The sequence below is a fragment of the Bos grunniens genome, chromosome 25, assembly GCF_055505025.1.
Source record: "Bos grunniens cultivar Pamir isolate PY7600 chromosome 25, Bosgru_T2T1.0, whole genome shotgun sequence".
NCBI classification, from domain to species: Eukaryota; Metazoa; Chordata; class Mammalia; order Artiodactyla; family Bovidae; genus Bos; species Bos grunniens.
The window spans coordinates 22725927-22752886 of record NC_141189.1 but is presented as its reverse complement, the minus strand read 5'-3'; the positions used below and the strand labels follow the sequence as shown (position 1 = coordinate 22752886).

The 26960-nt window shown below is 41.4% G+C and overlaps 2 protein-coding genes across 2 annotated transcripts in view; one reads left to right on the top strand and one right to left on the bottom strand.

The window, feature by feature from the left end:
* The window catches only part of CDR2 (cerebellar degeneration related protein 2), a 30119-nt gene extending 27337 nt beyond the window's left edge, over nucleotides 1-2782 (bottom strand). The window contains exon 1 of the mRNA XM_086375346.1: nucleotides 2367-2782. Coding sequence (XP_086231472.1) covers nucleotides 2367-2445 — 79 coding nt within the window. The 5' untranslated portion in view covers nucleotides 2446-2782. The remainder of the gene's footprint in view (nucleotides 1-2366) is intronic.
* A 586-nt stretch (nucleotides 2783-3368) lies between these two features.
* LOC147345278 (solute carrier family 68 member 1-like) overlaps nucleotides 3369-26960 on the top strand; it is a 39202-nt gene continuing 15610 nt past the window's right edge. The window contains exons 1-6 of the mRNA XM_086375353.1: nucleotides 3369-3554; nucleotides 7944-8118; nucleotides 9914-10639; nucleotides 16732-16886; nucleotides 19417-19500; nucleotides 23495-23617. Coding sequence (XP_086231479.1) covers nucleotides 3502-3554; nucleotides 7944-8118; nucleotides 9914-10639; nucleotides 16732-16886; nucleotides 19417-19500; nucleotides 23495-23617 — 1316 coding nt within the window. The 5' untranslated portion in view covers nucleotides 3369-3501. The remainder of the gene's footprint in view (nucleotides 3555-7943; nucleotides 8119-9913; nucleotides 10640-16731; nucleotides 16887-19416; nucleotides 19501-23494; nucleotides 23618-26960) is intronic.

Below are 26960 nucleotides of genomic sequence, written 5' to 3'. Positions count from 1 at the left end.
AACAGACATGTGTCTGCACTTGATAAAATCCCACTAGATCTGCTTATCAGCGTAAGAGGACAGACTTGCTCCCAAACCTTACTCAGCAGCAAAATTATCTAGTGAGGGCCCACCCACTGCCTAGCACTATAGTGGGCGCCCCAGGAGGCAGCACCTCCAGTCAACAGATCCCTAGTAAATGAGCAGGATCCTGTCTGTCCTGTGGACAGGCACTGTAGTCCTAGTGCCTCAATGAACACCTGGGACGGAATAAATACAATTTTTGAAAAATTAACAAAAGATCCATTAGAAGTTTAGGAGTGAACATATAATGTAATGAGAATGGGACAAAGAGACCCTTTTATTCACACTGTGGCCTTCATTCTTTCACAGGCCAAATTCACAGTTGTAACTGTTGGAATTTCACATCTATTCCTACCCCACACACTTGGTTATGACACACAGAGTTATGTCAAAGTCCATCGTGATAATAGATGTAAAAGTCCTCTGAAAAGAACAGACCAAATTCCAAACGGAAACTGGCACTAGGAAGTTTGGACCTGTGCGCGTCAAGATTTCATGCATTTGCACACCTGATGACTTGATTTCAATCAGAGGTTAGAGAGTTCCACGTCCAACCTCAATATGTTGCATTTGCTCCTCAGTAAGTTGAAATATTACAAGTGGTTGTTCCTAACAACCTCCCACAGGGGGAAAGTGCAGTATAGACTAACTTGCCTGGTGGAAGAGAGCCATGAAAACAATAATCTTGTGTGAGTGCCTCAGTTCAGGTCAACAAGTGTTAAAATTGAGTTTCTATTATGTGCTAAGTATTGTGCTAGATAGATTAAAAAAAAAAAAAAAAAAACAACCTGTACAGAGCTACACTTTCTAAATACAGTAAGGAAAAATATATAGTTTTGATTATAGGGCAAACTGCTTCATTTCTTTATAGGGAAAGGTTGCAATTGCAAAATGGTTGCCTCATAAATTCTGGAGAAAGTATCACACTAGGCCATCAATCCTTCTGGGGCATTCTGAAAACAGGTTAAAACGTAAGACAAATCTGCCTTGTGGATGCTGTGAATATGATGGCAGATACTGCACTGCAGCCACTGAATAGGTTAGACTATGTAAGCATAATTACTTACATAAACTTTGACTTATATAAAGACTATATAAAATCTGATTTAAGCGACAGGCTGTGACATATTGATTTAAGAAATCACCTTCCCCCAAGAGTTCCTTATGTTTCTTTTCTGAGTCTTTTTTTTTTTCTTTTTAAAGTATGAGTCTTTTAAGCCTACATTCTCTCTCCCCTAAGTTCAACGGTTAGCATGAACAAACACCATGGTCAATTAATATTCAACTAAATGAGATGGTAACTTTTTATGCCAGTTGAGAGATGAAAAAGTTGATTTACACAGAATTGCTGAAACAGAAGATGCCTGAAAAAAATTTCTCAGGAGACAGGAAATCCAGGACAGGCCAAGATAGGAATGCCTCTTGTGAAAAAGCTAGGGGGCAAAGTGAAGGAAGCAGCTGAGGTAGAAGTGCCCTCAAGTCATTCACTTGGCATCTGGTAAACCACGCCTAAGTAGCCCCCCTCTCACCCTGTCTAACGCCAACTGTAAGAGCTGTAAACCAGGTGGAGCAGAAGAGATAGGGGTTTGAGCAGTGACTAGGACGACTCCTCATTCTGAGTGTGCGGGTTCAAAAATGTTTTGCTCTACGGCAGAAACACAGTATTGTAAATCAACTAAACTCCAATAAAAATCAGTCCAAAAAAAAAAAAAACCGACTTGCTTCCACATTTGAGGGAAGTCACTTGGCCGCTTTAGCATCCGCGTTACCCATTTGGAAAAGGGGAACAATATGAGTTACTCTCTCAACGGAGTTATTGTGAGGATCAAATGTGTGCGCGATTCCTGCCACACGGCACTGCCACCCCGGGTCCACCACCTGCAGCAGCTCACACTCGCCGGCTGTGAGCACCGGCTGTGGTTCCTCCCCGACGCGGACAGCCCGGTAAGGGGCCACCCCTCTCCGCTCCGAGGAACACCGTGGGGATTAAACCAGTTAATCCCCGGACAGAGCTCCAAACGGTGCCTGGAGCCCGGTCAGCTCCTGACACGCAGTAGTGGCGGGGACGATGGGGGATGCTGATTACCGCGCAAGAGCCCGGGCCCGCGCAGCAGAGTCCTCCCGCGCGGGACCAGCAGACGCGACAGTCCCAACGCCAGGTGAGCGCCAGATCTTCCCCGATCCTGGCGTCGGTGGGCCCCGAGCAAAATCAACTTTTTAACAGTTTCGCGGCCAGGAGGTGAAGCCTCGAGCTGGCAGCCGCCCTGCTCTGGCCAGGCCCCGCCTGGCGACCGCACCCTCACCTTGCTGGAGGTCCTGGTGGTCGTACCACGGCTCGTCCTCCTTCATCTCAAACTCCTCCACCAGGTTTTCCGCCAGCATTTCGGCCGGCTCTTCCGGGGGCAGCGGCCCCTGCCGCCGCCGGCCCGCCTCAGCCGCTGCCCCGGGCTCTCCCCCGGCCCCTCCGCCCTCAGCCAGAGCCGCCCTCGGGCGGGACGCGCCGCCGCCCAGGCTCCACCGCGACGCCTGACCACAGCCGCCCGCTACCGCCTCCGGCGCCGCCGCACGGCGGCCCACAGCGCACGCCGCGGACTGGGTTCTCTCGCGCCGCCCAACCGCCCCAACGGCCGGCGCCCCGGCGCGAGCTCCTGAGTCGGCTCTCCGAGCCGGCTCCTCACGCCGCAGCCGGGCCCAACGTGGCACTTTGGCAGAACCCTCCCCGACCGGGGCTGCGATTCAAACCCCCGGCGGCCCCTCGGCCAATCGCGAGCAGACCGCCGGCCGAGCGGCGGCGACGTCGTCCAATCGCGTCTCGCCGCAGGCCCGCGGTTCGCCCGGTATCAGAAGCAGGCAGCCAATGGTGACTCCGAAGGAAACAAAGAAGGCGGGAAAAGGACAAGGGGTGCGGTCGAGGGTCCCGCCCTCTCCTCTCTTCGAAACGCTTCTGGCTGTGCATTCGGCGAGCTGGGGTGAGGAGGTGGTGGCCTCCGCTGCCCCTGTGGTGGGTGGCCGGCTGCCTGGCCGGTGGACGGGCTAAGTGGGCGTGAGGGTCAGAAGTACGGTCTACGAGCAGCGGACGGTTGCGGGCGGGAGGCGCGAGGCGTGCCGGGGCCCTGAGGTCCGCTGCCCCACCGACCCTTGCTGGTCCTCTGACTCCCAGATTTGCTCTGCTTGATGCTGGGAAATCGAGGATCGGTCGGAAGTTCAGGGCAGTTAACTGTTTTCTTCTTGATATCTGAGTCCTCACCTCCAAATCGCTGAGAATTTGTACTGCCCCTGAAACGGTGGGCCTCAGACCCACCTGAAGGTGAAGTTGAAGCCACTCCTGAGAAAAAAATTGCAAGCGTTTTTGCATACTTTTTTAAAAAAGATCACAAGTTAAGCATCTGGAGTCATGACGTTACACCTGGAGAGAGGAGAATGCAGCCCTAGCCCTTGATGGCCAGGACAGTGAAAGCTGGTTTCTACACACAACAAAATAAATACTGCTCGTAGGTTGTGGCTTTTACCATCTTCGTGCAGACAGAACACAAAAATTCTAAAATAAGGTGACAGATCAGAAAGTCAGTGTTCTTAGCCTTGATGTAATGGAAAAGGTACAGCTGACAGAAGACAGCTATGGTAGAATGTCAGCCAATAATCTCAGAAGGAACAGTCGTTTCAGAGGCGATAAAAGAGGAATGGTAAACTCACAAATCCTTGTCTTCTAAATCCAGGGACACTAACAAGTAAAATGTTACTGATCTGTTTTTATTCTTAGGTTAAGAAAGAAACTAGGTTTACTATTCTGCCCTAACTGCCCTTATTCTGGTAGAGGTATTACTAGTCCACAGCCAAAAGAAAATAACTAAAACTATCTTAATTTACAAGTCACTACAGATAAAGCTCTTTGCAAAGAGAGATGATTGGATTTAGGATTTGCTGATGGTGATTTGTTGAAGCTGAAGGGCCGGAATCATGCCTCTGACCTTCAAGAAACTCATCTTTCATAGCCACTAGTAACTGAAAGTGCTAACCCTTTCTCCATGGCAAAAGCTTATTTTGACTCCAAATCAAATGGGAGACTGTATTGAAATGTTCTTTAGCGTTCTTCAAAAAACAATGGCAAAACAACAAAAAAGAACGATCTGAAGAATTAAAGTTACTGATGATTTTACATGGCAAAAAAGTCCACACAAAACCCAACACACCAGACTTTATGTCTTTTAGTATTAGTGTGTTCTTTTTAAGGACGCTGGGGAGCTTCTCCTCCACCCCCACCCCCGCCCCGGAAAAGCTTGAACAAAAATTGCACTGAAAAAGACAAGTTAGCTTTCAGTGCTAAACGCCCTGCTTTCAAGGGGTCCCCATCATTATTTAGAGTCCATGTAGGAGAAGGCGATGGCACCCCACTCCAGTACTCTTGCCTAGAAAATCCCACGGAGGAGCCTGGTAGGCTGCAGTGCATGGGGTCGCGAAGAGTCGGACACGACTGAGCGACTTCACTTTCATTTTTCACTTTGATGCATTGGAGAAGTAAATGGCAACCCACTCCAGTGTTCTTGCCTGGAGAATCCCAGGGACGGGGGAGCCTGGTGGGCTGCCGTCTATGGGGTCGCACAGAGTTGGACACGACTGAAGCGACTTAGCAGCAGCAGCAGTCATAGCTGAGAAGCAATCATAAGCAGCCTCTTCTGCAACATTATTATTTGGTTTAGCAATAGGTTAACAATAACAACCCAAGTTGATTCTGAAAGAAGGCTTTTGGGTTTTCATTTAATAATTTACCAGTATTTAGTGCATGTTCCCAGCCTAATCATTACACCATTCTGCTACTTTTAAACTCTTCTATATAAAACATTTTGTATTAAAGAAGAACCAGGTTCAGAAATCCTTTGTTCCTGCTTGTAAAGATACACTTACTATTCATGTTCTTTGGTGTTTTATTGCTATAGTAAGTCAAGTGAGAGTTTTAAGTAGTGTTGACTTTAAAGTGATTGTAAGTGGTGGTTTTCAGTTTGATACCTACTAAAATAAGTGTTTATATGAAAATAATCTAAAGCAAAATATCAATAGTTCTTTTTGCAGATGGAAATAAGAAAGATTTTTACTTTTTTTGGTCATAAACAGAAGTTCAGGCTATGGAATTTTTTATAATGTTATCAAAACTTTGTGTCCACCGTATATATACATATGAAGTGAAGTCACTCAGTCGTGCCCGACTCTTTGCAACCCCATGGACAGTAGCCTGCACCAAGCTCCTCCATCCACGGGATTTTCAAGGCAAGAGCACTGGAGTGGGTTGCCATTTCCTTCTCCAGGGAATCTTCCCAACCCAGGGATCAAACCCAGGTCTCTCGCATTGTAGACAGAGGCTTTACCTTCTTAGCCACCAGGGAAGTCCATATATGTGTATATATACATGACATTAACTTTATGTTTCAGACAAGGTGGGTGCTTAACTCAAAGTCTTTTTAAAAAATTTGAACTCAGCTAAGCAAGCTTATGATTCCTTGCAAAATTCTGAGTTTATAAATACCTGCCTTCTGACTTAATGATAGATCAGTTTAGAAGGTGTGGCACGCTTCTTGTTTTAGCATGCCTGAAATAAAACTAAGAACAAGAAGAGTGCCTGGATTTTGGTGGGCTAACTTTGTGTCTTAGGGCTTCTCTGGTGCTCAATGGTAAAGAATCCGCCTGACACTTCAGGAGACGCAGGTTCGGCCCCTGGGTTGAGAAGATCTCCTGGAGAAGGCAATGGAAACCATTCCACTGTTCTTCCCTGGGAAATCCCATGGACACAGGAACCTGGCAGGCAACAGTCCATGGGATCACAAAAGAGTTGGACACAACTTAGTGACTAAACAACAACAAATTTGTATCTTGGCTTTTGGTTCTCCTGATCTCCTTGTTTTTGGCTCTCTTAGTAACCAGTGGCCTCGGCTTCAGTCTTCATTCTCACTTATGCCAAAAGTAAGTCCCGAGAGTGAGGTCTTCAGCGGTAGTTCCCAGGTTTTTCTAACTGGAGAATTACCTCCATAGTCAAAAATGTTGGTTCATCTCCACATTTTAGTACTTGTATTTTTAAAGGTTTGAGCATGCATAGTAACAAAGAAGTTCATATATATGTTTTTTGTTTATCATTACAGCAGAATCTATAGACATTTTAAGAAAGCTAGTACACAAGTGAGTACAAGGGACATGAGTTTGAGCAGGCTCTGGGAGTTGGTGATGGACAGGGAAGCCTGGTGTGCTGCAGTCCGTGGGGTCTCAAAGAGTCAGACACGACTGGGCAACTGCACTGAACTGAGTACACAAACGGGCAGATAGTCTGTATTTTGTTTATAGACAATGCTTGATCTACAAATGGAATTATTAACCCTTTTTGATAATTCTCTACTTCCTATAGAATTAAAATCATTCTTGCATCTACATGATGCAAAATGAAGCTCAGGGACTTAGGTAATTTGATCATTTGAGCCAAATGTCCACTTCCCCCTTATAACTTGCTCTCCGCATCCGCAAGTAATTGGGTAGCATAGACTGAGGTGCCTGCTTAATTCCCAGGGACTGTTTAAGCAAGTAGCGTCTCTCGAATTATCTGAATATTTGTGTTTTCTGCTTGAGTAAGATTTTGGAGAAGTGCCTATTAAAGAACCCGCCTGCCAATGCAGGTAGACATAAGAGACATGGGTTCCATCCCTGGGTTGGGAAGATCCCCCGGAGAAGGGATCCCATTCCAGTATTCTTGCCTGGAGAATCCCACAGGCGAAGGAGCCTGGCAGGTTGCAGTCCATAGGGTTGCACAGAGTCGGACATGACTGAAGTGACTTAGCACGCACACACCATTATAAAACAGGAAAATTCTGTTGTTATCTTAAAACCATAGTCAAGATTAAAAAAGCAAGATGAGTCTATACCTACCTCTTGCTTGGTTAACCTTTCCCTGCTTTCCAGTTGGATAAATCAAGTCCGTGGATGGGTAAAACAATAGGCCAGATTTAAGAGGAAGGTTTACATGACAGCAAGGATCAAATGGGTTCTTTCTATACCCCTCTTAGCTGTGTCCTTTGGGCCAAAGTTACATAGGCTATAAGATCAAAAGAGAATCAAAGATCAACAAGAGAAGATAAAAAATGAATCTCCCAATGCAAGTCTGTACTACTGAATGGACAACTTTATACTAAGATGAAAGGCTTGCTTCTATTCTTTCTCTCAGACACTACTTAAGGATGTCACCTCATTGTTTCATTTCTGTTGTGCCTTCCCAAGTAGGGAAGATAATAATGCCATAAACACATCTCCCTGGTCACTAGTTAAATGCGTCTAAACTCTTTGATTGGAGAAGGCAATGGCAACCCTTTTCAGTACTCTTGCCTGGAAAATCCCATGGACGGAGGAACCTGGTAGGCTGCAGTCCATGGGGTCGCTGAGGGTCGGACATGACTGAGTGACTTTCACTTTTCACTTTCATGCATTGGAGAAGGAAATAGCAACCCACTCCAGTGTTCTTGCCTGGAGAATCCCAGGGATGGGGGAGCCTGGTGGGCTACCATCTATGGGGTTGCACAGAGACGGACACGACTGAAGCGACTTAGCAGCAGCAGCAAACACTTTGATATGTTTCACTTTTATAAGTTAGAAGAGATATTAAAATATATATTCAAGTAAAGCCACACTCTATGCAAACTAGTGTTCCTGGCAACATCTCAAAAATTGTTGAGTAAGTGGATTAAGAAAGTAAAGTGTTAAATTTGGTTGCATATTCACAGCTAATGCTTTTGGACTTTTATTTAACTAAAGTTAACTAGTATCTGGTGGAATTTTGTCACCCATGAGCTGAATCAGCTCTTGTACACAAGTAGTGAATGTTAACCATTTCTTTTTTTCTTAAACTAAAGGAAGAAGAATTCCTCTGCGTGGAAAATGACATTTTTAAACATCAAACCCATTGCTTGGGCATTCTCTCTAACAACATTAGGGACTGAAATGCTCAATTCTGTCTTCAGTTTCTACTATGTAAAGCTTTTTTTACATCTGTACAAGGTTTCAGAAGCGGCTTTTTATCAAGCACAGGTGAGATGAAGCCCTTGTTGTTCTTTTACCTTAGAAAAGCTTCTCCTTCTAGTTGTGCCTCCTGATTTTCCAAAAAGCTGATTCTTCACAAGTTGAAAGAGTTATCAAGAAAAGGTTATCCATGTCCAAGATCTTCTGTTTAAGGGCAAAGAGACTTTTAAAATGATGGTCACTTATAACAGCTTTAATGCATATATATTAAATCTAGAAATATGATACAAATGAACCTTTTTGCAGGGCAGGAGTAGAGATGCAGATGTAGAGAACAGACGTGTAGACACGATGTGGGGGTGGGCGTTGGGATGAATCGGAAGATTTAGGTTGACGTATGTGCGTCTAGTCAAGGCTATGGTTTTTCCAGTGGTCATGTATGGAGGTGAGAGTTGAATTGTGAAGAAAGCTGAGCACCGAAGAATTGATGCTTTTGAACTGTGGTGCTGGAGAAGACTCTTGAGAGTCCCTTGAACTGCAAGGAGATCCAACCAGTCCATTCTGAAGGAGATCAGCCCTGGGATGTCTTTGGAAGGAATGATGCTAAAGCTGAAACTCCAGTACTTTGGCCACCTCATGCGAAGAGCTGACTCAATGGAAAAGACCCTGATGCTGGGAGGGATTGAGGGCAGGAGGAGAAGGGGACGATAGAGGATGAGATGGCTGGATGGCTTCACCAACTCAATGGACGTGAGTTTGAGTGAACTCTGGGAGTTGGTGATGGACAGGGAGGCCTGGCGTGCTGCAGTTCATTGGGTCACAAAGAGTCGGACACGACTGAGCGACTGAACTGAACTGAACTGAACAGATGTGCACTGCCATGTGTAAAACAGATAACCAATGGGAACCTGCTGTATAGCACAGGGAACTCAGCTCAGTGCTCTCTGGTGACTTATATGGGTGGGATGGAGGTGGATAAGAGGGAGGGAATATATGTATACATATAGCTGGTACATTTCCTTGTACAGCAGAAACTAACACAACATTGTAAAGCAACTATATCCCAATTATAATAAATAATGACAGCTTGGAGTTTAACGGGTACATTTTTGGTTATCTGGAAAAATCCCTTATGTGGAAAAATAAGAATTATTATTAAGATATCGTGTGTTTTGAAATGGCCCATATATTTACAAATTGTATTGTAACTCATTACCAATTAGGTGGTCAGGATGGATAGAGTTCATGGTCTTAAAAACCCATATGGTTTATAATGTTACTTGTTCATTGCTAACAACAACATCCTTGATCTAATAAGTGTTTTTTTCCATTTTGAGATAGCAAACGCTAATATTTTAACCTTTCCTAATGAAATTATGTAAAACTGTGCCATGGTCTGTAAACAGGCCATCATTCTTTGCAAAGGCATGGCCATATGCCTTGTGGGGAGACAGCGGAGCATAATGATTGAAAGCGCGGACTCCAGGGTCATCTGCCTTGGCTCAGGCCCTGGTTCAGTCATTTATTAGCCGAGAAAGTTACTTAACTTCTCTGACCCTCAGTTTCCTCATAAAGAAGCGGTAGGAATAGTACCTACTTCATAGGGTTGTTTTAAGGATTTAGTGAAATAATTCATGTAAAAACTTGTTCAGTGCCTAAACACAAAGTGAATGCACTCTGGTTTTGGGGTAGTATTAGCTGTCATTATTATTTCAGTATGTATACTTCCTGCTGATTCTGGAAGCAGTGACTTTTTTTTTTTTTCCAACTGATCAAATTTGGTCACTTCATATTAGTTAAAAATTCAAGTTACTTTCATCGGTATAAACTACACTAAAATAATCCTGTGTTGTTTCTTTTCTAGATGATTTTAATGATCTGGAATGCTCTTAACGACCTGACGGGGTATTTTCACAACAACTCTAAGGCTGACTGCTGTTCCAGTCGTCACAGTTCTGTTTTGTATGGTGCCCCTTTATGTGCAGCAGCCTTCCTGCTTCCTTGGTTCCCCTGGAAATACTATCATGAAGGTGACTGGCTTAGTGGGCTTCACCTGGTGGTATCATTATGTGCTTTTGATAGCACACTTACCTTTGTTCAGCAAGCCCAGTGTGTGCTGTTCGCAGAAATTTTCACTAGATACGAAAGTCGGCTTCAGCTTATTAAAATCAACCAAGTGGCGTCACTGGTAGGATCTACCAGTATCCTTTTCTGTGGCCTCATCTCTGATAACATGGAAATTTTGCTCAATTTTCAGGTCATCGCTGTTGTTGTTGCCATTTTGGCTACTGCCAGCCTTTATGCTGGCATGTGCCACATAAGTCACTTAGAACCTAAAAGAAGCCCCGAGGAAAACCTTTTCTCAGAAACTGTACAGGATCTCCCCTGGACCTCCGTCATCTCATTGATGAGACAAATCTTGACCCAGAAAAACTTTCGCCTTTTTCTGATAGTGAATTTCTTCCAAGTCTTCCATTTAACCTTCTTCAGTAACTTCATGATGATATTTGTTGATAACCTCATTCCCACGGATGTTCTTCCTTCTTCCATAAGGAGCATCATGTATGGGGCAGGCTTTATCTGCCCACAGGTATGTGATGATTCTTCATGTATCTTCCTACAGGGATTAAAGATATAACTCTTACCTGGGCTAGGGCCTTCCCTGGTGGCTCAGTGGTAGAGGATCCACCTGCCATTTCAGGAGATGCAGATTCAATCCTTGGGTCAGGAAGATTCCCCTGGAGGAGGAAATGGCAATTTTCAGGTCACCCACTCCAGTACTCTTGCCCAGGAAATCTTATGAACAGAGGAGCCTGGTGGGCTACAGTCCATGGGATCGCAAAAGAGTCAGACATGACCTAGCAACTAAACAAGAACTTACCTGGCTGAGAATTAAAAACCTGATTGTATCAGTAATGAAAAAATGATTCAGATTTATTAAGAGGCCCAAAGATTCAGATTCCCTACATTAGACAAGATTCAGTAGGAAAATGATGGAAACAAGAGATGCAAAGAAGAAAAGGAGGAGAACCCAATAAAAGCGGAGCTCTGTGATATTTTTACTATTTTAGCTTTTGAATTTTGTCCTCTTGAGCTTCCTCATTTAAACCTCTGCAGAGCTATGGAAGAAAATGCATGGCTTCCTGTGAGCATGTCATTTTGCTTTATCCTGATATTTAAGATTCCTGTGACTGTTAGAAGGAAGAAGAGTTATTTGATCATGGATTCCTGAAGCCAGGTTTCAAAAGCACTTGGCTAAAAAACTTAAGTCCTAGAATTCCAGAGTGTTAGTAAAATTCCATGGCCATGACCATTATTGTGGAGGGTGTGTCCTCCTTCAAAAAATATATCAGCCGGTTGTTTTTTACACAATTTGGAGAACTCATGAATAAAATTGCTTCCCTTAACCTAAATCTATCCTCCAAAAATATGACTTGACCTAGCCTATGATATGGATTTTTCCTGTTTTCTCAATTAAAATATGTCATCTATACTCTTTCAGAGAGTAAGTTGAATAACTTAGATAGATGAGTTTTTACTATTTACAAACTTTTACAAAGATTTAAGCCCTGTGGAATAGAAATAGTTCTGAAATGTTCTAAGTGTTGCCAGACTTTCTTAAGCAAAGTATATGGGATAGAATTTGCCTTTCTGCCATTAGCTCAAGGCCTTTATTATAGTTTGGTTACTGTATATACCATAATACTGAGAACTCACATTTTTTGAGTGCTACTGTGTGCCATGGACTATGCCAAGTACATCATATACATTATCTCGTGTAATCCTAACTACCATTTTCTTGTGTAATCCTGACAACTACCTTCTAGAGAAAGACCTTCCAAATGAAAAAGAAAGAGGCTCAGAGGCCTTTAAAGTTGTGCCTGTTAAGATTCTGTCATGGTCTGTTTAGCAGAGGTTACCAAACAGAGTATCAGTTTTGGTTTATCGATATAGTCCCAGGTACTAATGTAATAATATAATGATACTCTCCCTTAATGGCAGTTTGAGAGTTTTCAAGCTGTTTGTTGCTGTGTTCAATGACCCAGAATGGGGAGCTGTTTGAATTCTTGTCTCTATGTGTTATTGTCAGATTCTAGGCTATATATACATTCTCACTTTTAATCATGTACTTGCCTATAGTATCTCCTCTTCTCCAGGCAAAAACAAGTTTGTTAAACTCTTACCTAAGTTTTTTTTTTTTTTTTAAAGAGTAGATAGGTATTTGGAGGCTTCCCAGATATCACAGTGGTAAAGAATCTGCCTGCCAATTCAGGAGACACAAGAGACATGGGTTAGATCCCTGAGAAGAAGATCCCCTGGATAAGGAAATGGCACCCCACTCCAGTGTTCTTGCCTGGAGAATCCCATGGACAGAGGAGCCTGGTGAGCTATAGTCCATAGGGTCACAAAAATCAGGACTGAGCGACTGAGCACACACACATGGGTATTTTTAAGCAGCTTCGTTCAGATGTAACTCACATACCATACTTATTAGTTCATCCACTTGAAGTATACAATTCAGTGGGTTTTAGTATATTCACAGACATGTACAGTTATTACCACAGTCAGTTTTACTTTTTAAAAAAATTTTAAACTTTTTGGTGGTGCTATGCAACTTGCAGGATTTCAGTTCCCTAACCAGAGACTGGCGGAGAAGGCGGTGGCACCCCACTCCAGTACTCTTGCCTGGAAAATCCCATGGACGGAGGGGCCTGGTGGGCTGCAGTCCATGGGGTCGCTAGGAGTCGGACACGACTGAGCGACTTCACTTTATTTTTTCACTTTCATGCATTGGAGAAGGAAATGGCAACCCACTCCAGTGTTCTTGCCTGGAGAATCCCAGGGACGCGGGAGCCTGTTGGGCTGCCGTCTACGGGGTCGCACAGAGTCGGATACGACTGAAGCGACTTAGCAGCAGCAGCAGCAGCAGCAACCAGACTGGACCCAGATCGCAGCCGTGAAAGCCTGAAATCCTCACCACTAGGGCACCACGAAACGCCCATTGCAGTCAACTTTAGCACATTTCATTTTTTAGAAAATAAATATGTATGAGTTGAAACAAGGTAGTTTTTTGGTTATGGTTTTTCTGAGGTGTGACTGACTCTCAGTAAATTACATGTATTTAAACTGTGTGACTTGGTACATTTTGACCTATGTCTGCACCATGAAGCTATCACCACAATCAAAGTAGTGGACATACCCACTGCTCTCCAAATTGTCTTTGTGCCTCTTTGTAATCCGTCCCTTTAATTCTATTTTCTAGATTTTTATATACATGGAATAATGTAATATGTACTATTGTTTGGTCTGGATTCTTCTGTCGCATTGTTGTGGTATCAATATCTCACTCCTTTTTATTGCTGAATAATACTCCATTGTATGGGTATACAACAGTTTGTTTGCCTGTTCACTTTTTGATGGGCATTTGGGTTGTTTCCAGTTTTTGGCTATTATAAACAAAGCTGCTGTGAACATTCATGTCTTTGTATGGACGTATTCTTGTCTTTCTCTTGGGTAAACCCCTTGAAGCAGAATGGTTGGACTCCATGGTTGGTGTATGTTTATGGAAGACACTGACAACCGGTTTTCCAAAGTGGTTGTACCATTTTACATTCCTCCCAATAATGTAAAGTTTTCCAATTGTTCCACATTCTCATCAGTACTATATCAGGCCATTTAGTTTTGGCCATGTTAGTAGGCTTGAGGCAGCAGTATGTTACTGTGGTTTTGATTTGTATTTTCCGATGACTGATAATGATGTTGAGTATCTTTTAATGTGCTTACTTGCCACGCATATATCTTTTTGATAAATTATTTGTTCAAATTTTTTAAAATTGAATTGTATAATGTTGAATTGTAAGAGTACTTTATATATTCGATATATTATGTAGTCTCAGTAAAAGTGCTTTTTTAGATGTATGTTCAGCAATATTTTCTTCCAGTCTCTCTTGGCTACTAAATTTTAAGAGAAGTATAGCCAAAAGATTTCAATGATTCTTTTTCTCAAACCTTCATACTAACATATGTGTTTCTGTTGATCTCAATAAAAAATCATTATAAAATGGAAATCCAAAATTGCCTTAAATTTTATTCTTGATTTCTCAAAAAGTGACACCTATAAATTATTGGGGGCAAAAAAAGACAGCTCTTTGGAATTTGCTGTTATTTATTTGGCTAGGTCACTTTAACAACGCTGCCTGTTGGTTCTGGTAATGAAGGCTAGGCGCTGCATTTTCATTTTCTCAGAGTGTTTTCCCCATAGTTTTCTTTTAAGGAGTTGAATAAATGAAAGGAAAGAAGAATGAGGAAGTGTTCTTTCTCTGTAATAACTGTTTTAATAGGCTTGGGACTCTTCCACATCCCACTCACCTCCAAGAGGCAGAATAGTAAATGGGTTAGAAGCATGGAGACTGCCAGGGAGAAATCTGCCTCCCCTCTTATTAGCTCTGTGACCCTGGCCAAGTTATTGAAGCTGTCTGTGTTTCAGTTTCCTTCTCTGTAAAAATGGAAATAAAAATAGTGCCTGAAGATTATAATGAGAATTAAATGAATTAACTTTGTAAGGCATGCAAAGTTCTTGAAACAGTTCCTGGCACAAAATAAACACTCTAGAAATGTTAACTTTTATTATTAAATCTCAGTACAGCAAATATTTATTAAATGTTCACTGTAAACACAACACTGCCTTTATCTTTGTTTTGATTTAAGCTCCTTTGGCATCTGTTTGCCAACACTTGTGCTGGGACACATTATTCATGAGCTTCTACTTAATAAACACATGGATGGAGAGCCAAAATCCTCAGTCTGTAGAAGGCTGTATTTTAGTACAAGCAAAAGTAGCCTGTTTTTTGTTGCTATATTACCCGTCATTGGCTCATATATTTTTACACTGGACAGAATTAAAACAGCTACCAATTATTAAGTACTTTGTATGATGAGAGAGACAGAGACAGAGGGGGAGTGCCAGAGGGAGGAAATGCTTCCTAGGTAAAGTAAGCTGGTAAAGTGGCAGAGCTGGAATTTCAACCCAGTGTCGACTTTAAGAAAAATGCACCATATGAGAGTTGCGAGTTAATTTATTTGGGCAATATGAGGACTGCTGCCCGGGAGACAACTCAGGTAGCTCTCTGAGAAACTGCTCCAAAGAGGTAGAGGACAGTATGTATGTGACTTTGGTAAAAGGGGAGTACATGCAATCAAGCATGTTTATTATTTAGAAAGTTTCTGCTGGTCACAAAAAACAGTCATCACCGTGAAGGATTTTAGTGCTCTTCTAGGTATGAGGAGATATAAGAATTTGACTCATGAAGTCAGCTCCTGAGAATGTCCATCTACTGAAGACTTGTCCTGCCAGTTTCCTGGGAGCACAGAGTGCCTCATTTCTGCTCTCCACTCTAAACCTTTCGGGGGGTGTTGGAGGTCAGCAGCTTCCACAGAACCTGATTTAATCCTTTTAGAGGCAGATGGCAGCACCCATGGCAAGTGCCCATTTGTGGTTGACACTAGGGAATCTGGTTTCAAAATCTTGCACTTTCCACTTTGTCGCATGTTTCTTAGAGTATTACTCTCATATCTTATGTAGTATTTTATGGGTTGGAGACTGAGAACAAGAAGCTTCATTTCAGAATGTGGAACTGTGTAAATTTATAGTGTTATTATTATATATAGGAATATAAGGGGACTTGGTCTGTTTTACATACTTTATCTTATAGAACTCTGAGAAATGGCATGGATCCTCTCAATCACCATTTTACTATCCAGAAAAAAAGCGCTCTTGTTTCTTGAAAGTAGAGAAGTAAACCAAAAAATTAGTCAGAGGGGGAAACCCTTATGTTTGTTAAACAATATTGTTATTATACTTACATCATTAAAAATTCTCTTCTAATTGTATGTACATTTAGGTAGTGAAAATGATTCAGGGCTAAACAATGTGCTTTTTTATTGAAAACAAAGAGTATCTTCTAATCTTTGTTAATGTACATATGTATATTTAGCACTAACTTTTTGGTCTAGAGCAATAAACTTTTTCATTGCTAGCAAGAAATGCAGGAAAAAATGTGATTGAACTCTCAACATGAATCTGTTAGAAAGATGAAAATATATAAGATTAGACAGGAAACACAAACAGAAGAAATGTCGATACAATCATAAACTATTGCTAATTTCTGGTGCTTGATTTTAGGATAAAAAAGTACATTTCAGATATATCTGGAATTCTTACAAAGAAGAATAGTAAAATGTTTATTTTACTATTCACTACTGTGTGCGAGGTGAATTCTGGGCTTTAATCCCAAATTTGAAAATCTGAATATATTTTGGATTTGAGTTGGCCTTTTCACATTACAATAAAGCAATGCTCGTTGTTTCAGTGATGGTTCTTTCATAGTTGGTTTTAGTTAAACCTCCTCTTGTTAGTGTGAAAATAAAAATGTATGAAACTACTTCCCACTTTGTCCATTTTATAGGAAATAATAGCTGTTTTTTTGCAGCATATTAGTCAACTCTTATGGGTATAAATGGATAATAACACTTCTAACCATGATAGATAGTATTGTTTCAGCTGATATTATGATACAGAAGCAAATTTATTTTTTGCTGAGAATGTTTGTTTTGTTGTCAGGAAGAGTAAACCTATTTCACTGGATTCCATCTTAACGTTATGCCCATCTGTTTCCATTTCAGTGCCTTGTACTTATCAGCCAGTCCTGGCTGAGGAAGTTTGGTTACTATAAAATTATCTTATTTTCATTCTACCTAGAAGGAACAGCCTCCATTGTCATGTTGCTTCTTGGACAGCAGTACTATTACTTTTTGGCTCTGTATCTCACCGTTATCATGTGAGTAAATGCCAGTGTCAATCCCAAAATTACCGTAGATCTTGCCATTTCCTTTTAAGCAGTGAAACATCTTTGATCTGAAATGTGTTTAGTATTCATTTCTAGGCAGTCATTACACTTTTCTGTCTTCTTATTTTGGGGGTGATTTTTTTTTTAATGTGGAGTCTTTTTTTTTTTTTTTCTTTTTTAACCAAACATAGTCTTTGTTGAATTTGTTACAATATTGCTTCTGTTTTATGTTTTGGGTTTTTTTGGCCAGGAAGTATATGGGAACCTTAGCTCCCTGATCAGGGATTGAACCCACACCTCCTGCCCGGGAAGGTGAAGACTTAACCACCGCGCTACCAGGGAAGCCCACCTTTCTGTTTTCATTTTTGCAGAGATTTCTAATGCCAAGTTTTGTAGTAAAGTTAAGTTCCTCTTTCTAACCTGTTAAAGTGCATCGTTTAGTAAATCCTGCTGACAAATAAAGATCTTATCCCCAAAAGATGGTCTTTGCCATAATGGGAAATGGCTCTACCATCTATCTAGTTGCCCAGGTCGGAGACTGAGAAGTTGTCTTTGCCATCCCTTTCTTGTCTCCTACATCTAATAAGCTACCAATTATTAGTAGTTTTAGCTCCTTAATATGTCCTGAATCCATCCCTTCTGTGTTCCCATTGCCATTCCTTTAGCTCAGGTATTCGTCATCTCTTACCTGGATTTCCATATAACCTCCTACATGGTCCCCTTGTCCCTAGTCCCCAGTTGCTTCTAGAAGAGCGTGTCATTCCTTTGCTTAACAGTCTTTTAAGTGGCTTCTCTCTGCTTTCAGGATATAATGCAAAATGATAACATATGAGGTCCTTTGTTATACTGGCCCTGTTTACCTTGACATCTTCATTTCTTGTTACTCCTCCGCTTACAACGAACTCCTGCCCTAGAGAAACACTTTGCAGTGCCAGGTTCAAACACTTCCATGTCTAACATGCAGCATTCTATGCCTGAAAAGCTTTCACCATTCTTACCTGGCTCTCTCCTACTGTTCCTTTAGGCTGCAGCTCAGGGATGTGCTTTCTGGAAAGCCTTCCACAATTTGCTCACCTGGATTAGGTGTCCCTCCTGCTGCTGCTGCTGCTAAGTCACTTCAGTCATGTCTGACTCTGTGTGACCCCATAGACGGCAGCCCACCAGGCTCCCCCGTCCCTGGGATTCTCCAGGCAAGGACACTGGAGTGGGTTGCCATTTCCTTCTCCAATGCATGAAACTGAAAAGTGAAAGTAAAGTCGCTCAGTCATGTCTGACTCTTAGCGACCCCATGGACTGCAGCCCACCAGGCTCCTCCATCCATGGGATTTTCCAGGCAAGAGTACTGGAGTGGGGTGCCATTGCCTTCTCCGGAATTTATATATATAAATATATTTATATTTATTTATTTATTTGGGGCTGTGCTGAGTCTTTGTTGCTTCGCAGGCTTTTCTCTAGTTCCGGCAAGCGGGGGCTACTCTTACCTGCTGTACATGGGCCTCTCATTGCGGTGGTTTCTCCTGTTGCAGGGCACAGGCTCTAGGGCTCTCAGGCTCCAGTAGTTGCAGTGCGGGGACTCAGTCGTTGTGGCTCCCGGGCTCTAGAGTACAGGTTCAATAGGTGTGGTGCACAGGCTTGGCCGCTCTGTGTGGCATGTGGGATCTTCCCAGACCAGGGATTGAACCCTGGCCTCCTGCATTGGCAGGAGGATTCTTTACCACTGAGCCACCAGGGAAGCTCTGGGATTTATGGTATTAAATACTACATATGCAATATTTTAGTTAGCTCATTGTTTTTTTGCATGGGACAAAGATTGTGCAAAAGAAATAAAAGAAGATAATATACTTTTCCTTAGCTTATGATAAACAATTAGCAAAAAAAAAAAACAATTAGCAAACATAAGCAGTAGATTTTAAAGTTAAACTGAGAAGAAGTCTAAAATATCTCCTGTACTTAACTTCTGTTATCAAAGATAATTTTTTAAATTTTATATTAATGTGAATGTGAGAAAGTGGATTCTCACTTCTTGTTTTATTGCACAGTTTACAAAATATTTATTCTGTTTAAAATATACACCAAAACTCCATGTCATTATTACCATACTCATGAAGCTAAAGTTCATATTTATTAAGGCAGTGATCAACTATAGGGAAAAAAGGGGGGGAAAGGAGGGGAAAAAGGAACAATAAGGAGAAAAGTAATGAATTTCCGTGGCATGTTTTGTTCTTTAGAACCTATCCATAATTTAAGCAGATTTAATGAACAGGTAGTCAACTGAGAATGAGTAAAAAGCATAGTAAAATTTTCAAAATGTATTTATTTTATTTTTAAAAGAGAATTATATATTCATAGATACATTCTGGGAGGATAGAAGTGTGTACCTAATATATTTTTATTTTTATAGCATATTATTTCACTTTTCCTTTTCTGCAAACCAAATGTCAACTTTGTCGTTTTATTTTTAAACAAATTTGTGTCTCCTAGTTATAGAATTTTCATATGTGTACTTTAAAATTGTTTCTAGGGTGATTGTGCAAGCTTCTTTTTGCTTATTTAACTTGCCACTGGCTGACATGGTCAATGCAGACTTACTGAAGTTCAATCGGCAGTAAGTATATTTTTCAAATATTAGCTATACAGATATCACAGGGAGGGAGAACATATTAGTATCTCCGTATCTCAGTTATATTGCCACTACAAATCACGTAACTGAGAGAGGGTCATAAGAAGCAGCACTGGAAATCAGAGAGCAGAACATAATAAGATATTCATAATTGTTCACCCCAGGCAACTTTTCCCTGTTTTTGAAAGGACATGGTAATTTTTCATCCCAAAGCTTCATACGGCTGGTGCTACAAGGTTAAATCTCAGAAACCAAAGTGAAATCTCAGATAGCTTTATTTTATAATATAGAAAGTCCCCTACATACGAACCTTCAGGTTGTGAACTTTCAAAGATGTGCATGTATTCCATCAACTTCAGGCTAAGTGAAATTTCAGCTTGCCCTCCTACTGCTGACAATCCTTCAGCTCTACCTTGTCTCATCTCTTCTCCCTTCTCCAGTTAGTAACTCTTCTTGTCTGTTCACTCAATGCCAGCTGTTGTACTTTAAGGTAATGTACTATAAGATTAAAAATGCTTTCTTTATGTTTTGTGTTTGTTTTTTTATGTATTATTTGTGTGAAAGGTATTATAAACGATTATAGTACAGTATTATATAACCAACTGTGTTAGTTGGGTACCTAGGTTTGTTGGACTTATGAATGCATTCTTGGAACACAGTTCATTCATACGTAGGGGACTTACTGTACTGCACTGGATTATCAGGCAAAGTGACCTTTACTCTGTAGCATCACAAGAATTGAAATTGAAAATCAAGGTCCATCTTATCCTTTTTTTACTTGAAAAAGTGTAAGCTGATGATGAGAGGTTTTGTTCTTCGGTATGGTTATTATAAACGCTTTAGATTAGCCATAAAATTCACTTGATTGGCACATATTTTCTGATATGTGCTCTATTTTATGGAATAGAGAGGAATGTATTATTTTAAGACCAGCACAGTCTTTATTAGCTTTGTAGAAACTGCATGGCCTTTTTTTTTGTTCAGTTTAGTTCAGTCGCCCAGTCGTGTCCAACTCTTTGAGACCCCATGAACCGCAGCACGCCAGGCCTCCCTGTCCATCACCAACTCCCAAGTTTACCCAAACTCATGTCCATCGAGTCGGTGATGCCATCTAACCATCTCATCCTCTGTTGTCCCCTTCTCCTCCTGCCTTCAATCTTTCCCAACATCAGGGTCTTTTCAAATGAGTCAGCTCTTCGCATCAGGTGGCCAAAATATTGGAGTGTCAGCTTCAACATCAGTCCTTCCAATGAACACCCAGGACTGATTTCCTTAGGATGGACTGGTTGGATCTTCTTGCAGTCCAAGGGACTCTCAAGAATGTTCTCCAACACCACAGTTCAAAAGCATCAATTCTTCAGTGCTCAGCTTTCTTTACAGTCCAACCCTCACATCCATACATGACTACTGGAAAAACCATAGACTAGATGGACCTTTGTTGACAAAGTAATGTCTCTTAATGTAACTTAAATTGAAGGAAGCTTTGCCAACCCAACTTGGTGATTTCTTCTTTAAATAATTTCTTCCATGTTTCAGAGTTTGTTGCTAAGTCATATTTGGAGTGATGAGCAAGAAGGTGAGCTCCTTATGTTTCAGAACTATGTCCCTGATGCCTAGAAAAATGACAGACTTAAATCAGTTTAAAAAAAATAAATTAACAGGAAGAAATGTCAGTAAACATCTTTTAACACTCAAATTCTTTTTGAATGAAACTGGGTACTAACGAATAAAATGCCTCAAACAGTTGGAAAGGGAAGGGCACCAATATTTACCAAATGCCAGTGTGTACAAGCACTGTATGGCTTTTGCTCATTCAAGTTTCATACCAGCTGTGTGTGGTGGACATTATTGACTCAAAAAATATTTATTGATTGCCTCCTGTATGTCAGGCCCTGTGGTCAATGCTAAGGATACAATACAGCAGGTTTTGTAGTAGCAAATCCCTTTTAAAAACATACTCTCCTATGCACATGCTGGATGCTTCTGACTGAATGGCTATTCTTGAAGAGACATATGCTTTTCTGCTCCCATAAGTTGTATCCTTACTAAGAGTCAGTACTTTTTGTTTCAAATTGGTTAATGTCAGATGCAATTGTTATTATAATTCCATTTGTGCTGTGCTAAGTTGCTTCAGTCGTGTCCAGATCTTTGTGACCCTATGGACTGGAGCCTGCCAGGCTCCTCTGTCCATGGAATTTTCCAGGCAAGAATACTGGAGTGGGTTGTCATTTCCTCCTCCAGGGGACCTTCCCAACCCAGGGATCGATCCCAGGTCTCTTATGTCTCCTGCATTGGCAGTCAGATTCTTTACCACTAGCTACACCTGGAAAGCCCTATAATTACATGTAGTTACATTTATATTTTATAAACTTAGGAAATATATGTATGAAATTAAGCACTTCTATGAAAACTAAGTTAAATGCTTTAGAACGACTTGATAAAGTATAAAAAAATTACTATCAAACCTGATGTCTTGAGAACTTTAAATGTTTAGGGAAATAGAAAAATCTAAAAGTATTCTGTATTCAGAATACCTTGTAAACAACTGTAGGTTCTCTCTATAATTGATGGTAGAAACCATAGATCCTGTTGTACGGATAGTGTATGTGCCAGAAAGATAGCACAGCACTTTCATCAGCAGACCTGTACTCAAAAAAAAAAAAAAAAGATAAGAGAATGAATATAGTTAAAGTGAAATAGAATGGTCAATGTCTCATCTTCTGAAAATGATTTTTTTTTGCTTCAGTCAACTGTTGTCCTGATCACGTCAGATAAGAACTTAGAGAGCCAAAGCAGATATAACCCTTGCCCTTGTGACTCTGATGGTCTAGTGGAGGCAGTTATCTACATCAGTTATCTACTGCCGACAGTTATCTTCTTATATTATCATGAAATCATAATTATCCTCATTTTTACAAAGCTAAAACTCTTGAGGCGTTAACTTTCCCAGGGTAATGTAAGCACAGATTGAAGAACTAGGGATGAAACTCAAGGTCTTACGGTCAGATCCATCTTCTTCCAGTTCTCTGGCCTCATCTTTTCTCTTTCCTTTTCTTTTTTCTTCCCTTTCTTCACCTCCCCCGTTTCTTCTCTCCTTCTTCCTTAGTTGCAAGTTTTCCATCATTGGTTGAAACATGGACAAAATTTCCGTTTATTCAGGCAATGCCCTTGATTTATTTTATATGATGTAACTTAATTATCACAAAATGATATGGCAGGATTCTCACTGAGAATGTATTAAAGTAATCCTTTAGAAAATTTGAGGAGGAAGACTTCGGTGTGAATCCCAGGTCTATTAGTTGCTAGCTGCATGTCTGTGCAGAACCTAGTCTGTCCCCCAGCCCTACAACAGAAGTGATGATACCTTCCTCACAAGATTGTGGGGCTTCTGTGAAATAATACATGTTGTTGCTGGAAGTATTGTGGGTTCAGTTGCAGACCAGTGCAATAAAGCAAATATGACACTAAGGCAAGTGACAAATTTCTTGCTTTTCCAATGCATATAAAAGTTATGTTTATACTATATGGTAGTTTTTTAAGTATGCAATAGCATTGTGTCTAAAAATGTACATACCTTAATCTAGAAATTCTTTCTTGCTAAAAAATGAAATGTCCAAACTACAGTAGTAACATCAGAGATCATTGATTACAGATCACTGTAACAAATAGAATAATAATGATAACATTTGATATATGGCAAGAATTACCAAAATGTGACTCAGAGGCAGAAAGTGAGAAAATTCTGTTGGAAAAACAGGCTTGTTCAATGCAGGTTTATGACAACTGTGCATTATCAGATGATGGTCAGCATTTTATAGATTGTTTCTATTATTGTCTATTTAGGCTCAAAGAGGACTTAATAGTCTGAAAGGTCCTTGATACTTGTATACATATACATACATAGTGTATATACACTTACATATATACATCCATGTAGTTTGTGTGTGATGTAGACTTATGCTACTTCTTTCTGTTCCAGGTCACCCCTTTCCTCCATGGTCTTTGGCATCAATGCTTTATTTACCAAACCTGCTCAGTCTTTAGCTCCCATGGTGATACTCTCAAGGCTAAACCAGTTTGGATACGGAAACCCAAACAAAAGGTAGAGTAAAAAAAACACTTTGGAATAATGTAATAGAAATATGAATGCAAACTCAACCTTTTACATTGATGACTGGGTGAGATCTCAGACTTTGGACAGTATAAGTCATTAACTTACAGGTTGTGAGTAAATTATAATAAAAAATATTAATGTCAAACAAACTTCAGTAGGGATACCTTTGAAGTGAAGTAAAGTGAAAGTTGCTCAGTTGTGTCTGACTCTTTGGGACCCCATGGACTGTATAGTCTATGGAATTCTCCAGGCCAGAATACTGGAGTGGGTAGCCTTTCCCTTCTCCAGGAGATCTTCCCAACCCAGGGATTGAACCTAGGTCTCCCGCATTGCAGGCAGATTCTTTACTAGCTGAGCCACAAGGGAAGCCCAAGAATACTGGAGTGGGTAGCCTATCCTTTCTCCAGCAGATCTTCCTGACCCAGGAATCAAAACAGGGTCTCCTGCACTGCAGGCGGATTCTTTACCAACTGAACTATCAGGGAAGCCTTTAAGGGTATTCTTTAAATTATGTATGCTACAAATGTCAACATAATTCACACTAAACTACATACGGATTGCTTTTCTATGTCATTCACTCATTTATCATTCCATTCCACAAATGTTTCTGAGGGCCTGCTGTTATCTGCCAGGTTCAAAGGTGCTGGGGATACAAGATAAATAAGGAGTCTCCATGGAGCCCCACAGCTTGCAAAACACTGTCTAAGGCCGCACCAGCCTTTGGTGATAACAGGACACTGTGGCAATGCAGGGAAGAGGTTCCTACCTACTTCTGTCTGCCTAAAGTCAGGGAGCCCTTTGCAAAAGAAAGGTTTCTTGAGCTGAATTTTGGAGGTTGGGTGGATTTTCTCTTCTGAACCCAGAGGAATGTCATTCCAGGCAGAGAAAACAGTGTGGCAAGTGTTTGGAAGCATGAGAGAATGCTCACGAAGGTATTCATGTATTCAGTTGACAAACATGGTCCAGAGCCTGCCACATCCTAGGCTCCGTGATAAGGCAGTGAACAGCAGGGAACAAAACAACAGAAGCCTCTGCCCTCCCAGAGCTTATGTTCTAGCGTGAGGAAGGCAGACAAGAAATTAGCTAAGTAAAATACATAGTGTGTTAGTCGGTGAGAAGTCCTGTGGTGAAAAATAAAACAAGAAGAACAGGAAGGCTTGGGGAAAGCTGCATTTTTACATAAGGTGATGGGGAAGTCTCACTGCCAAGTAGGTGACATTTGAATAAAGACCTGAAGGAAGGTGGGAGGGAAGCGGGGTGCTCTCCAGCAGGAGTGTTCCCGGCAGAAAGAACAGTGAGTGCAGAGGCGCTGAAGTGCAGCAGGCCTGGCACTCGGCCTGATGAGGAGGCTCCCTGTGTGGCTGGAGCAGAGTGAGCAGGTGGAGACCAAATCCGCTGGTCTTTGCAGCCCTTCCTTATTGCTCTGGTTTCACTACGAGGTAAATGGTGATGGTGAGGTAGTGGAGGATTTATTGATTTGTTTATCTGACATTTTTTAGAGCAGTTTTTTTAAAAAGGATTCTTTATTATGATTGGGCTTCCCTGATGGCTCTGAGGGTAAAGCGTCTGCCCGCAATGCGGGAGACCCGGGTTCGATCCCTGGGTTGGGAAAATCCCCTGGAGAAGGAAATGCCAACCCACTCCAGTATTATTGCCTGGAGAATCCCATGGATGGAGGAGCCTGATAGGCTACAGTCCATGGAGTCACAAAGAGTGGGTTACGACTGAGCGACTTCACTTTTCACTTTGGTTATTATTATTGGCTGCACTGGGTCTTCTTTGCTTTTGTTTGGCCTTTCTCCAGTTGCAGTGAGCGTGGGCTACTATTCCTTGTAGTACACAGGCTTCTCATTGTGGTGGCTTCTCTGGTTGTGGAGCACAGGCTCTAGGCTGCTCCGGCTTCCACCATTGCCGCGTGCGGGCTCTAGGGCTCCTCAGCTTCAGTAGTTACGGCTCACAGGCTCTAGAGCACTGGTTTAGCAGCTGTGGAGCACAGGCTTAGTTGCTCTTTGGCACGTGGAATCTTCCCGGACCAGGAATCGATTCCGAGTTCCCTGCATTGGCAGGCAGATTCTTATACTCTGTGCCACCACGGAAGTCCTAGAGCAGTTTTAGGGTCACAGCAACATTAGGCAGAAAGTACACAGAGTTCCTATAAATTCTCTGCCCTCCCACACAAACAGCTTCCTCCACTATCAGCATCCCCAACCAGAGTGGTACATAATCCATGAGCCTACATCCTTATCACCAAGGTCCGTAGTTTACATTAGAGTTTGTGCTTGGTGTTACATACTCTATGGATTTTGACAAATAACTCATAGAATAATGACATATGGACAGTGACATGTATCTACCATTACAGTATTATACAGAATAGTTTTACTGCCCTAAAAATCCTCTGTGATCTGTATATCCATCCCTCCTTCCCCCCAACACTGATAGCTACTGATCTTTTTACTGTCTCCATAGTTTTGCCTTTTCCAGAATGTCATACAGTTGGGATCATACTTTTCCTATTGGCTTCTTTCACTTAGTAGTACACATCTAAGATCCCTCCATTTCTTTTCATGGTTTGATAGCTGATCGAACCTGGGTCTCCTGTATCGCAGGCAGATTTTTTACTGCCCGAGCCACCAGGGAAGCCCTAATTTCTTTTTCGCACTGAATAAATATCCCACTGTGTAGATGTACCCTAGTTTGTTATTCATTCACCTACTGAAAGACATCTTAGTTGTTCCCAGGTTTTGGCAATTATAAAGAAAGCAGCTATAAACATCATGCGCAGGTTTTTGTGTGGACACAAGTTTTCAACTCCTTTGGGTCAAGACCAAGGAACACAATTGCTAGGTAATATTATAAACATATGTTTCATTTTCTAAGAAACTGCCAACCTGTTTTCCAAAGTGACTATACCATTTTAATTTCTCACTGGCAAGGAACCGGGAGTTCTTGTTTCTCCACATCCTTATCAACATTTGGTATTGACAGTGTTCTGGATTTTGGCCATCCCAATAGGCGTATAGTGGTATCTCATTTTAATCTGCAATTCGCTAATGACACATTATCTGGAACATCTTTTCACATAGTTATTTGCCAACTGTATGTCTTTGGTGAGGTATCTGTTCGGGTCTTTGGCCCATATTTAAATCAGGTTGTTAGTTTTCTTATTGCTGAGTTTTAAGATCTCTTTGTACGTTTTGGGTATCAATCCTTTGTTTGATATGCCTTTTGCAAATATTTTCTCCCATGTATGACTTGTCTTCCCATTCTCTTGACAGTGTCTTTGGCAAAAGAGAAGTTTTTAATTTTAATGAAGTCTAGCCTATCAATG